The sequence below is a fragment of the Notothenia rossii genome (assembly GCF_949606895.1).
Source record: "Notothenia rossii genome assembly, chromosome: 10".
NCBI classification, from domain to species: domain Eukaryota; kingdom Metazoa; phylum Chordata; class Actinopteri; order Perciformes; family Nototheniidae; genus Notothenia; species Notothenia rossii.
In genome coordinates this window covers 62,555,301-62,569,046 of record NC_136908.1, presented here as the reverse complement: position 1 = coordinate 62,569,046, position 13,746 = coordinate 62,555,301, and the positions used below count along the sequence as shown (strand labels likewise).

Sequence of the window (13,746 nt, the reverse complement as noted above, 5' to 3'; positions counted from 1 at the left end):
CAGTGTTCAGGTAGACTGACAGAGAGACAGAGACAGATAGATAGATTTTAAATTGAAAATATTTTAATTAAACTTGTTTCCAAATGTGTAATGGGCAGCTATATACGTTACTAGGTTGGAATATGTCAATAAATACTATACTGGTAATTATATATTTATAATTTTTACAAATATCTTAAAGAAAATGTACCTTGTCAGTGAAGCCTTCTGTGATTGGCTCCTGAGTTTCGGCGACAACGCTCACAGAACCCTCAAGGAGACTCTCGTTGCCGAGGCGATCCTCCTGGTTCTGCCCCTCTTCCTCCAGCTGTGATTGGCCGAGAGGGTCGGAGGAGGCGGAGTCAGATGTGACCGTTTGGATGATGACACCGTCGCTAGAACAGAGGCCGTCAGTCTGAGGAGGAAACACAGAAAATGATCAAAATAACATAAAATAGTCCCATAAAAAATACTTATTATGTATTATTACTTATATTATCAGTGCTGGAAGAAGTATTCAGGTCATTCACTTAGGTATTGTATTTATAAACAAATAAAATGTAGTAAAAGTTGAAGGATTATTTGAATTATTTGAAGTATTAAAGTAACGTGGTATGACAGGAAAGTTAAATCTGGTATATTCCTTTTAATGCCACCTTATTTATATTCATGTGTGTTAAATTAGAAAGGACAAAGTATCTTTTCCCTCCCCCAATATATTGAGGTGAATTCCTTGTGTTTAGAGAGAGAGGTGAGAAGGGGACACCATATTTGGAGATAGTGCCAGACGCTGGAATGCTTCCCTCGTAAAAAATGGGTGTGCGTGACACAATCTTGTAGCAGATGTGTATGTGTTTTCATTGAAGTAAATATAAGAGCTACATGATTACTGGTCAACTATACCTCTGTTCTTATTCTTTCATGTGTGGGTACTAAATGGCTACAAACATTGTGGAGAAATTAGCTTAAACATCTTTTATTACTCGATATGAAATGGAAGCAGTTTTATGACAGGGACGAGAGAGCTGGAGGAGGGTAGCACATTCAGAAGAGGTTCAGCATGTCAATTGTCAGGGGAATCGACTTGTTTTCAATAGAGGTGTGTGGTTAGTTACTTTGTGTTAATAATAGCAGTATGTGTAAAGGAAGCTGGAAATATACAATGTGAAACCTTTTATTTGAAGTAAAGATGTGAACAATAGCTCAAACAAATGGAAGGGCTATAGGACTAATAAGGGTGTTCTCCATAGGTAAGCCTGTGTGAAGTTTGACTATTTGAAAAGCATCTCTAATACTGCTTAAGAGCATAGGTAATGTGTTCCTCGTTATTATTGATATGAAAGTAATTAACATGTATTACGTATATTTAGCCAACTATAACAACTATATCTTAAAACATACTTTTAACTTGTGTGTGGTAACCTGAAGGGGGGAAGATGGACTCAGGGACCAAGGGCCATAAAGGGGATGTGTGTGTGCTGGCTACAAGATGTGAAATAAGATAAGGAAACTTGTTGTTGAGAGCAAGTTCGTACCAGACACCAAAAGGTGTCTGGTCTTCGTCAAACTGAATGAGACTTTTGTTTCCGGGTTTCTTCTGCTGTGTCGCACTGATTGGGTGCGACAGGCCATGTGTTCGTCTCTGCCAATAAGATGACCTCTGGGGGAAAGCACGTACACCTCCTCCTCCTGTGTTTTCGTATGAAAGCCTGTGTTTTCCTTTGGTTCGCGCTCTTGTTTTTCACCAGCCGTTCCTGAGACCTGTCTCACACGTGGGGTAGAACCTGAGCCCGGAGTACTCTGCAGAGTGCTTCGTGATTTCTTTGTATTTTGTATCGTTACTGTATATCATTAAAAGCAGGATTATTGTTTAACTTGTATTCTGGTGTTTCTTAATCCCTCCCTTTTCCCGAATTCACCTAGCTTGTCAAACGACACGCGGAGACGAGGTTGGTTTGCAACATCTTCCAAATCTCCAACAAGTGGTGACCCGACGTTTCTGAGTGGGGTGTTTTCGGGGAAGAGACCACCAGCGGCAAGCGGACGAATGGTCCGGAGAAGAGGCCTAGAATAATCTCTGACAACTAAAACGAGGATCCTTCAATTGAAAGGTGAGCAGACAAGCCTGTTTCTATCGAAGGTCTGTAATTGGCTAAACTAAATTTTAGAGTTGTCAGAGACATATTCCGGTGTCATAGTTGTTGCGGTGGAATATACAAATACATATTTTAGATAGGTAGGAAAGTTATATAACATAAAAGTGAATCAACGAGGTATGTAAGACGAAGGTGAAAGGCCCCGTACTTTTTTCAGAAAGGAGACGGCTGAAGACTCGTTGGGGGACGTCCAGTGACCGTTTTCAGACGGCATCCAGGAGACGAATCTGAATAACAATTCTTAGGTTCATAGGAATCGAAGTTGAGTTATAAGTAAAATCCAAAGGAGAGTAACGCAACCTTCAAAAAGCAATTTTGAAGTGACCGGACCTCATTAATCCTTTGTTCTGTGGGGGTTGAATCTGTGAACATTTACTGGTAACAAGGACAGTAAGTCAGATCAATAGATATGAAGTCTGTGAATATTGACTGGTAACAGAAACAGCCTAAGTCAGATGAATAGATACGAAGTCATAATGAAGGGAAAATTTTAACGAGAGGAGCGTGAGTTGAGAGCTTACGAGGACAGTGGGTTAAAAACAAAAAAAATTGAATAAAAGGATAGCAGAAGTGTTAATTGTTGAAAGAAGCCCCCTTTTCCAAAGGAGAGGCTGAGAGCTACAGCAGGGGAGAGAGAAGGGGGTGTCAGTATTTGTCTGTGAGAGTTCCCCCCCACCCTTTTTCCTCTCGAGAGCAGCAGCAGCAGCCCGGAGTGTGTCTGCTTGCTTTTTCCCTAGTGATCTGAAGTTGGAGTGAAATACATAGAAAATGAACAGATCAAGGTGTGATTTGAAGTGGAAGATATATTGAAATAAATAAGAAACAATGATTTGCTGCTATTTAAATATAGTCTTTGAGAACTGATTGATACCGTTGCATTGCGTTGTGAATTTCATGGTATTTGTCATTAACTAAGGATTGTACTTAATTATATTCCAAGGGGAAAATTATATTAAATACAGGAACAAAAGAGTAGAAAGTAAAGAGAAGATTTTTGTAAGTTCGTCAGAGGGAATCTGTTAATGTTTAAGCATGACAGAGGTCATGCACGAGGTTTTGCTCCAGCCATCTCACACGGTTACAAAAAGGGGTGATTTATGAGAAACTTGTGGTCAGGAGAAATGAGATGTTTTGGAGAGTAGACAGAGAGAGAGAGAACAGTAAGGTTGTTGCTAAAATATAGAGAGTAAAAGTTATATAAAGTTAACTACTATTCGGGAGAATGTCATATTGTTGAATGAGTAACCTAAAATAAGTGAAGATGGTGAAATAGTTTGATTAAGGATACAACCGGTAACTACTGATTAAATACACAGTGATGGTGTACATGAACATTGAGAGTAGATTAAGTTGTTTTGTTCTTCATGCTTTTCACCAGAAGTCATTTGAATTGTTATTATTTTTAAGTAGTGTTGTTTTGTGTTATATTTCTAGACTATAATGTACCCACATGCATGTGGTTTCTTTGTCCTAGTTCATTTTAAAGTCAGCCGCCTCATGGCTAAATCTATTTGACCCCATGAGGTCAAGAGTCATTCTGTTAGACCACCATCTTGTGAAAGACAAATCATTGTTCTTTTGTCACATTTTGAATTAGAAAAGAGTTCATTTTGCTAGATCAATTTATCTATAAATGTTGTAGTGGGAGTTTTGTGTTTGCTAACATTTTTAGGAACGACAACACCAGGAGATGAGTAAACTCAAGAATCCGTGGAGTGTAAATACATTGAGAAAAACACATTTTTATACTCTAACTTTTTGCACATCATAGACAAGGTATTTAGACAATATAAATAAATATTCACCAAAAGTAATAAGTAAAATGGAAAGTAGACATAGGCCTACACTTGAGTCAAATGATATTACTGTGATCTGATCAGTGTGCTCTGCAGGTTTACTATTGTTTTAAGTAACAGTGGGATTTAAAATATTGGAGAAAGTATGGAGATGTTCTTTCGTAGTGTGTGAAATATGTGATGCTTGAAACAGGTATTTCAATTTATGGAAGAAAATGGTTTCCTGAAAGAGTCAGGTTGGGTAGATATGTAACAATGGATGAAACAATTTATAGAGGGAGTTTTTGTAATATCATTAGTAGACATTAATGGTGTTGTTTAGATGGCATTTAGAAACTAAGACAGATAGTATGATTAGAAAGAGACAGAGTGGAAAGGGTTGGATTGATTCAATCTCAGTGTGCTAGATTTCTTATGGATAAGGCGTCCCGGGACCTGGACTCCCCCTCTGAGTTAGAAAGGCTACGACCCCGTCCCTCCAAGCAGACAAAAGACCCAACCCAAAAGGAGGCTCCTCCTTCTCCATCAAACAGACAGAGAACCGGAGCTGAACCGTCTCCACCTGAGGCATCCAGAACCAAACCGCTTGCTGACATACAGAAATACTCTCATCAGTCCCTCAGACAGGGCATGAAGCTGAGCCACGAGATTTGGCACAGGAGCAGAGTGGGGGACATGAGAGCAGAATCCGCCCTCCATGAAGCAGCAGAGAGACTGTAAAGGGGAGATGAAATGCAAAGCAGTGCAAAGAACAGTGGCATGATGTGGGCTGCAGATGTGACTGGGCCAAAGGCTGCCTAAAAGAGTTACAGCGGATGGGTTCAAGAGCTGATGGACTGAAGAGAAGACAGAATCAGAGGAGTTGGCATGGTCGATTTGAAGTGAGGAGGTCGGGGTCACGGCTTGAGACAACCAGGGGAGGAGAAAAGGAGAACGGGAATGAGTGAGTTTACACATAAGCACACTTATTCACAAAACGCACATAGAAGACACCACATTTAAAGAACTTGAATTGACTTGATAAATAAGTAAAGATAAAAAGAGGTATTAACCATGAATTAATCGATTGGTAAATTCAAAATAGCAGTAAAGAGGAAACTATTAATGTCAAATGAGAAAATCATCCTAAAAACACACTGAGGGTTAAAGGGGGAGACATGAGGGAAATATGCACTACACTTTAAGCAGGGGGTGTTTTGGAGTAGCACAGTGTAGAACCATATTCTTCAATCTTTCCATCATATTAATAAATCATTCTTCAAGAGACTTTTATTCATGTGTGAATAAAGCAGTGATTTCATTTGTTACAATATTGATTTCACCATTGTGGCATAGTTATTACCATAGGAGGGCTTTAGGATGGAAACTGTTTTTAATCCTTGATAAAGTAAAGGGTGATGGTTGCATGTTCGGACACCCAAGGTTCCACACACTGCTAAAGAGTTTAACATTGTTTTTAAGTAGACCAGAATTGAAGATAAATGAGTATAATGAGCTATGAAATGCAGAGCTACACAGATCCTAGTAATGTTTTGACTTAAGATAATAGTTATGTACACAAGTTTCTGAATTAGATTTCTTAGACATTTTAATACTACTTAGTTGTAAATAAATTGCAGTAGTAGTAGTACTATTATGAAGTGAGTTTTGTACCAAGTTGCAGGAAATGTGGGAAGCAGCCGTCCCGATGACAAGTTAGAGATATCTGACTTAAGGTGGTAATCGTGAATTGATAAATGATGGCGCTCCATATATGACTGATTTTTGTAGACAGAGGATACTGGCCTATGCTGAAATATCAAAGTCTCTGCAGAGCACGACACATGGCCAATGAATCTGAGACCGAATGACCTTTGACCCTGACTGACAGTGTGACTTGAGAAAAGCACTATCAATGACTGACTCTGGGGCTGACCAAACTTGACTTTACAACCTGACAGTGTGGGTGTGAATGAATTTCTGCATGTGATCAGTGTAACTGCATGATTCTAAAACAATAACTAACCGAGCATGTCTTTGGACTAATACATTATTTTGGAGCTCCATGGGAAACACAGGTTTCCTACAATTCCACACATTTGGAAAAATGCACATGTGACCCGTTTCTAATTCCCACAGGAGTTGGCGGTTTGCAAATGTAAAACTCAAACTAAAATCTAAAGATTCTGTTTCTTTTAGGACTGCCAGCTGGAAATGAACACTTATTTTCCCTGGAGTGTTTACTGTGAAAGATGATGGATATACTTTTGTGAATGATGTTTGGTATTTTCTTGTAACCACTGGTTACCTGAAGGTTTTCTTCCCATACAGGATTTTATTACACATGTTTACATGTGTAAAAAGGGGGAGTGTGGGATATTTTCATTTAGGGACTGGAAGAAACCTGCCGCCCCAACTCAGATGTTCAATCTGACCATTGATTGACAGTTTTAGATTTAACCTGCTCCATATCTGGGGATAAGATACTGTTTGATGGATGTTGACATGTTTCTAATATTGATTGAGTTATAACAGGTAACACAGATGCAGAATCAGTGGCCAAGGGGCTACTGAGAGAGGTCATTCCAGAATGAGAATGAGAAGGTGAACTGTGATAATGAAAACAATTTTGTAATATTTCAACAGGTATTAAAGTAACTGAGGTTTGAAATGTAGAAAGAACATATTACAGCTAAGTTAAAACATAGTAATGTAATGAGATAGAATTTAATTTAGACAACATCTTGTAACTAGCCTGGTAAAGAAGTAAAAGCCATAGACTGTTTAGATCATTAGGGGAATGTACATTTAATTTAAAGTCATAATAGAAAGACATTTGATGACAGTATGTTGGATTTCTGTATTCATTTTTCAGCTTGATAATATCCAAGCAGTGACAGGTAGAAGCAGTATCACCAGGAAATTATTCACTTTGTCAGTATCATGATTTTAGTTGTTTTTAATCCATAACATTAGTTTGTTCCATTACCAGAAACATTAGCAGTTCATATTATATTTAGATTTTAAATAGGATCTCAAGGATTTCATTTATAATAACACAGATGCTTGTCAGGAATTCAGAGCTATTGAGATATGTTATTTAGTTCACCTGAAGATGTTGGGGTTTATTTTGTTGACACAGGCCAAGTATTAGAATTCTGAAGCGGCCTACCAACGGTGGGTCAAACACCTGAGGGCCCAGAAGCCGTGAGCGTAGACTTGAGGGGTGGGTATCAGATTTCTCCACACAGGTTGCTGACGCCAAAAGGGGGACCCGAGGAGCAGGAGGCCGACACAGCGGAGTTCGTCAGGCCTACGTGACTCAACCCCAGGCTCTCCGGCCTCTACAGAGTGACCCAGAGGACATCTCATGCCGTCCGCCGAGGAGCAAAGGGGGACATCTGGTACTACTGGAGCCAGTGTGCGGCGAGGAACACTGCGGCTAGGACCTTGGAGGACATCAGGATGGACCTGGCTATCGTCAACGCGGACATCCCTACAGCAGACGACTTGGAAGCAGGCATCAGCGGACTGGAGGAGAAGGACCTCGCGGACATCCCGACAGCAGACGACTTGGAAGGAGGCGTCAGCGGGCTGGGGGACTTCTCGAGGCAGCAGAGGAGTCTACTTCTCTCTGATCAGATTCATCAGTTCCACCTTTGAAGGAAAGGCCGCATCTCCCCCTCCCTATCAGCTGCCCTTGTTGGCGTATTCCGCTGAGGGGGGGGGGGGGGCCCTGATGATTCAACAACACGCAAGGATGCTGCTGTCTGGCACTCAGGCTCTCACTCTGATAGTTTCTTCACTGTCATTGGAGGTTGTTTTCTGTTCTCAAGGGTTTAATGAAGGGGGACAGACACCGTATTAAAGAAGGACAGTAGTTTTGTTTCAAATGTCTTATGTGTGTTGGTCTCGTTAATGCGAGACCAAAAAGGGGGAATTGAAGGATTATTTGAATTATTTGAAGTATTAAAGTAACGTGGTATGACAGGAAAGTTAAATCTGGTATATTCCTTTTAATGCCACCTTATTTATATTCATGTGTGTTAAATTAGAAAGGACAAAGTATCTTTTCCCTCCCCCAATATATTGAGGTGAATTCCTTGTGTTTAGAGAGAGAGGTGAGAAGGGGACACCATATTTGGAGATAGTGCCAGACGCTGGAATGCTTCCCTCGTAAAAAATGGGTGTGCGTGACACAATCTTGTAGCAGATGTGTATGTGTTTTCATTGAAGTAAATATAAGAGCTACATGATTACTGGTCAACTATACCTCTGTTCTTATTCTTTCATGTGTGGGTACTAAATGGCTACAAACATTGTGGAGAAATTAGCTTAAACATCTTTTATTACTCGATATGAAATGGAAGCAGTTTTATGACAGGGACGAGAGAGCTGGAGGAGGGTAGCACATTCAGAAGAGGTTCAGCATGTCAATTGTCAGGGGAATCGACTTGTTTTCAATAGAGGTGTGTGGTTAGTTACTTTGTGTTAATAATAGCAGTATGTGTAAAGGAAGCTGGAAATATACAATGTGAAACCTTTTATTTGAAGTAAAGATGTGAACAATAGCTCAAACAAATGGAAGGGCTATAGGACTAATAAGGGTGTTCTCCATAGGTAAGCCTGTGTGAAGTTTGACTATTTGAAAAGCATCTCTAATACTGCTTAAGAGCATAGGTAATGTGTTCCTCGTTATTATTGATATGAAAGTAATTAACATGTATTACGTATATTTAGCCAACTATAACAACTATATCTTAAAACATACTTTTAACTTGTGTGTGGTAACCTGAAGGGGGGAAGATGGACTCAGGGACCAAGGGCCATAAAGGGGATGTGTGTGTGCTGGCTACAAGATGTGAAATAAGATAAGGAAACTTGTTGTTGAGAGCAAGTTCGTACCAGACACCAAAAGGTGTCTGGTCTTCGTCAAACTGAATGAGACTTTTGTTTCCGGGTTTCTTCTGCTGTGTCGCACTGATTGGGTGCGACAGGCCATGTGTTCGTCTCTGCCAATAAGATGACCTCTGGGGGAAAGCACGTACACCTCCTCCTCCTGTGTTTTCGTATGAAAGCCTGTGTTTTCCTTTGGTTCGCGCTCTTGTTTTTCACCAGCCGTTCCTGAGACCTGTCTCACACGGGTGGTAGAACCTGAGCCCGGAGTACTCTGCAGAGTGCTTCGTGATTTCTTTGTATTTGTATTTTGTATCGTTGCCTTGTATCATTAAAGCCGGATTATTGTTTCACTTGCATTCTGGTGTTTCTTAATCCCTCTCTTTTCCCGAATTCACCTAGCTTGTCAAACGACAAGCGGAGACGAGGTTGGTTTGCAACATCTTCCAAATCTCCAACAAAGTACAACACAATATTTCCCTTTGAAAATTAGTGGAATACTTAAGTACAAGTACCTCAATAGTTACTTTCCGACAATTATACACGTGTTCCTATTTATACGTATTATTACTGACCGACAGGCTGTGCAGGATGATGTGTTCGTGTGATGAGGGGGAGGAGCCTGTCGTCAGGGTAACCGTGCTGTTATTGCCTAAACTCAGGCCCTGATTGGACGTCGTCTGCAGGAAGTAAGTCCCCGGGGTTCCTGTGGGCTGCAGGTGGAACGACTGGAAAACAAATACATACAAAATATAAAAACAGAGCAGTGATGGGGACACTTTTCTTTCATGAACAATTTGCTAAGACTTAAATTACATAGTTATGTCAGATAGCTAGCATCTTATTCCAGACGGCTAGCATCTACTAACAGCAGATTTATCGGTATATTTATTATATGATGTGTGAATTTGTGTTGTGTTTACAGGCATGATCTCAAAGGTCTGCATGGCTCCGGTGATGGTTTCACTATCGTTGGCTGCTGCTGACGAATCTGTAGCTTAACGAGACACAGCAAATAAGTACATCAAAAATAGGAGGGTGTTGTCAGCGTAAAGAGACATTTTTTAGGGATTAAATCTTCCTCTCTTTCTCACCCAGGTGTGTGATCTGTACGGGAATCTGCAGCGCCGCCACAGAGGAGGGGGCGGGGCTTCCACTGCTCTCGTCCAATCGGTTGAATCGGATCTGCAGCGAGGAGGAAGAGGAAGAGGAGGGACTTCCTGATTGTGAAGAAGCGATGAGCTCCCGTAGACCCTTTAGGAGGACTGAGCGCACGCACACACACACACACACACACACACACACACACACACACACACACACACACACACACACACACACACACACACACACACACACACACACACACACACACACACACACACACACAGGTTATTAGAGAGCAATTCTTACATTCATTTTAACGCATTAGTCACATTTATTCTAGTGAAAAATTGCTTTAATTCCAGTGAAATGTATTTTTGTTTCATAATTATGTATATTTTACCACCATTTTTGTGTAATTTCTTATATTTATTCTAGTGCATTTCTAACATAAATGTCAGTGCTGCTGAGCTGCGTGTTGTACCGTTGAAGGGGATCTCCTTGTGGTTGGACACTTGTCTCTTGATGCTCCACCACTTGGATCGAAGCCACTGAGGCGACCGAACGCTGCTCCAGCCGCCGGCCAGATCCTCCCACTTTATCTCGTTCTCCTCCTCCACCTGCAGCTCCAATATCCTGGAACACACAGTTTATAACTCATATTGTCATAGAAAGGTTTTCATACCATTTTCAAGGCATTTTTCTTACATTTTCAACATAATTTTGCAATTTTTTAATATATTTTTGGGGTGTTATTTTGGGCATTTTTTAACGTATTTGTCCTGATTTTACACGTGTAGATGTTACATCACATGTTACTTGACACGACGACATGCAGTGGGGTTTGAACCTGTACCTGTTGAACACTGCACCACACGCCTCCCATGTTCAAGGTTATACTCATTTTGAGTCCTATTTATATACTTGATGGCTGGTTTAAATCAGCAGCAATGCATCATATTCTTTAAGATCATCATATTAGTTTTTTTATACAATTTTTACTTGTTCTTACGGAAATCTTTCGTGGGATTTTTCAAATAAATCCAAATTTTTCAATGTATTTTCTCAACATTTTCCAACAATTTTTATATATTTCTTTGGAACGTTTAGAGACATATTCAGACATTAGTTTATACATTTTTCAGGATTTTTTTCTAGGTATTGTTCAGACTTTATTCTATGTTGCTATCCTGTGAGAAGCGCGTTTCTCTGAACAGTATTTTTAGAGTTTCTCAGGACAGCAGCTTGTTCTCACCTTTGTGTCGATGCAGCTGATCAAAGAGGCTTTTTAAAGATGAACAATGCCCTCTCCCATTTTATTCAAATATCTTTTGCTTTTCTACAATTTTAAAGCCGTTACATTTTGGGGTGGATTTGTCTATGATTGGTGTAACTAGCACCCAACTGATGACTCCCATACAGTTATGATTAACTCACCACGTAGACATATTCAGACTCATATTTCTTGGTCAATATTTTAAACATGTTTCAGGTATTTTACAGTGTTTTTAAAGCTTCTCAGAAGAACAGCCTGTTTTCAGCTTTGTGTCGATACAGCGGATCAAAGCGGCTTTTTATTTTTTTGTACAAGTCTTTTTATTTCATTATAGTGTACAATAATCGATGCCATTTCATATATTGTAATATCACAGTACACTCACTACACTCCCCCCTCCCTCCCTCCACCCGCACATGCCCACACTGACGAAACCAAAAACATTTATATAAAAAAAAGAAAAATGCTTCTCAACATATCAAAGCGGCTTTTTAAAAACTTAATTTATTTTAAAGATAAGCAGAATCTCCTCTCCACGTAGAGTAAAGACCGCTCTGGTTACCTGCGTATGAGGTTGACGTCGTCCTCCTTCATCCACTCCGTCCCGCCGCTGTGTTTCCAGTTCAGGTAGTTTAACCACTTCGACCGACACTGTTTTTCGGACCTCGTTCGCACAAGATCGGCCACCGTTGCCCAGGAAACGCCTCCCGTCACCGCCAAGCCCGGCTTCACGCCCGACATCTCGTACACGACCTCAGCGAGCCGCCGCTCCTCCTCCTCCGTCCATTTACCTGAGGAAAAAAAACGAATTAAGTTTAACCAAGACAAGATGCAGAGGCTTTGGTTCGGACAGTTTTGGAAACCAAAGTGGTGAATTTACGAGAAAAGTAAGGGGGAGATCATTTGAATATTTTATAAAGTTTGGAAGTCATAATTATGCAGCAAAATTGCAGTTCAATTTATTTAAAAATAAACAGATTTCTTAATAAAATTCGGATATTTTAAGGAAGAAATCTATGGAGAAAAGAAAAAAAAGTTCCTACATTTAAAAAACACTCTTTATACTTTCTTTATAGTCTCAGAATATCAAAGTCGTGAACTTACGAGGAGATTATTTGAATATTTTATAAAGTTTGGAAGTCATAATTATGAAGCAAAAACACAACAAAAATAAATTAGAATAAAATAAAAAAACTGAGATTTTATAGGTGCTTTCACACCAAGTACTTTTCCCAGGAATAGTTCCCGGACCTTAGTTCCCCGGAAATCTTTAATTCCTGAACTATCTAGCAGATCGCGTTCACACCGGAATAACCCGAAGTCCCCGGAGTTGGGGACTGGCTTCAGTAGAAGCTGCTGGGACTCTACTGAAGCCTTCCGAGTAAATCGCCGACACCTCCTCATCTCCACCGCTCCCATGTTTTCTTTTGTGTTGCCATAAGTTACTCTCTCTCCGTTTGTGCTCTGGGCTAATGCTAATGCTAATAATGCTAATGCAAGCAAATAAAATGGCGGCTTCACAAATCTTTTCGGAGTTTTACGGGGGGTGGTTTGCAATTCGCCCAGCCAATCAGAAATTGGAACCTTCTTCTCCCCAGGAAAGTCCCTAGGCTAGCAGGGACTGAAAAGGGGGTGAAAAGGTTCGCAAAAAAAAGTTCTAGAAAAATCCCAGGAACTATCGGAACTATTCCTGGGAAAAGTACTCCGGTGTGAAAGCGCCTAGTGTCGAAAAGAAATTCGCAAAAAAAAAAAAAAAAATACTTTTGAACTTGTTTTTTTTTTGGAAATGTATTTCTTTAGTCTCAGAATATCAAAGTCGTGAATTTACGTAAACAATTATTAGAAAAGAATCAGAACATTTATAAAGTTTGGAAGTCATAATTATGCGGAAAACAAGACAACAAAAACGTTTTTCCTGAAATGTGGATATAATAGGATTAAATCTATACACATCTGGCCATCTCCATGTATGTGGGTGTTCCCAAAATAAATTAGTTTAATATTAATCTCGATGTAGTGCTAAATGCTGTCGGAGAGCACCGGAACGAACGCCCCGGTATGACGTTATTATTGCTGGCAAAGACCAGGGGTCTCACTGACATTTCAGTTATATCAATACGTGTACAGTGGTCCTAATTTGTTTTAATTGTATCCTGGTTTTAAACTGTGTTAATATGTTTTGGATGCATATTGTTCTATTATTTGTTCAGGCTGTTACATACAATTAGCCACTGTTGCCACCTATATTAGGCTATATTATATTATATTAATATTTGTAAAGCGGTCCTAATTGTTTGTTTTAATTGTATCCTGGTTTTAAACGTTGTTAATATGTTTTGGATGCATATTGGTATTTCTTCAGGCTGTTAAATACAATTAGCGTCTGTTGCCACCTGCTGGTGAGTAAATATTCAAATCAGTTAAAATTGACAACCGGTCCGAACATTTTTTTTTAATGTATCTGCCGGTCCTTGGCACAATAAAGGTTGGGAACCCCTGAGCTAAAGGACTCTCTCAGTGTTCTCTCAGTGGGTCTCAAACGTTTTGGTCACCATTAATG

The 13,746-nt window shown here is 39.9% G+C and overlaps 1 protein-coding gene across 2 annotated transcripts in view; it reads right to left on the bottom strand.

The window, feature by feature from the left end:
- Positions 1-42: 42 nt before the first annotated feature.
- Positions 43-13,746, bottom strand: part of dmtf1 (cyclin D binding myb-like transcription factor 1) — a 30,400-nt gene continuing 16,696 nt past the window's right edge. Inside the window, exons 10-15 of one of the 2 annotated variants that reach the window (XM_079655035.1) lie at positions 11,749-11,977; positions 10,395-10,546; positions 9,901-10,071; positions 9,730-9,797; positions 9,382-9,534; positions 43-394 (exon numbers count right to left, since the gene is read on the bottom strand). In XM_079655035.1, coding sequence (XP_079511161.1) covers positions 176-394; positions 9,382-9,534; positions 9,730-9,797; positions 9,901-10,071; positions 10,395-10,546; positions 11,749-11,977 — 992 coding nt within the window. In that variant the 3' untranslated portion in view covers positions 43-175. Of the gene's footprint in view, positions 395-9,381; positions 9,535-9,729; positions 9,804-9,900; positions 10,072-10,394; positions 10,547-11,748; positions 11,978-13,746 lie in introns of both variants that reach the window. The other variant, XM_079655034.1, reaches the window with a different exon arrangement.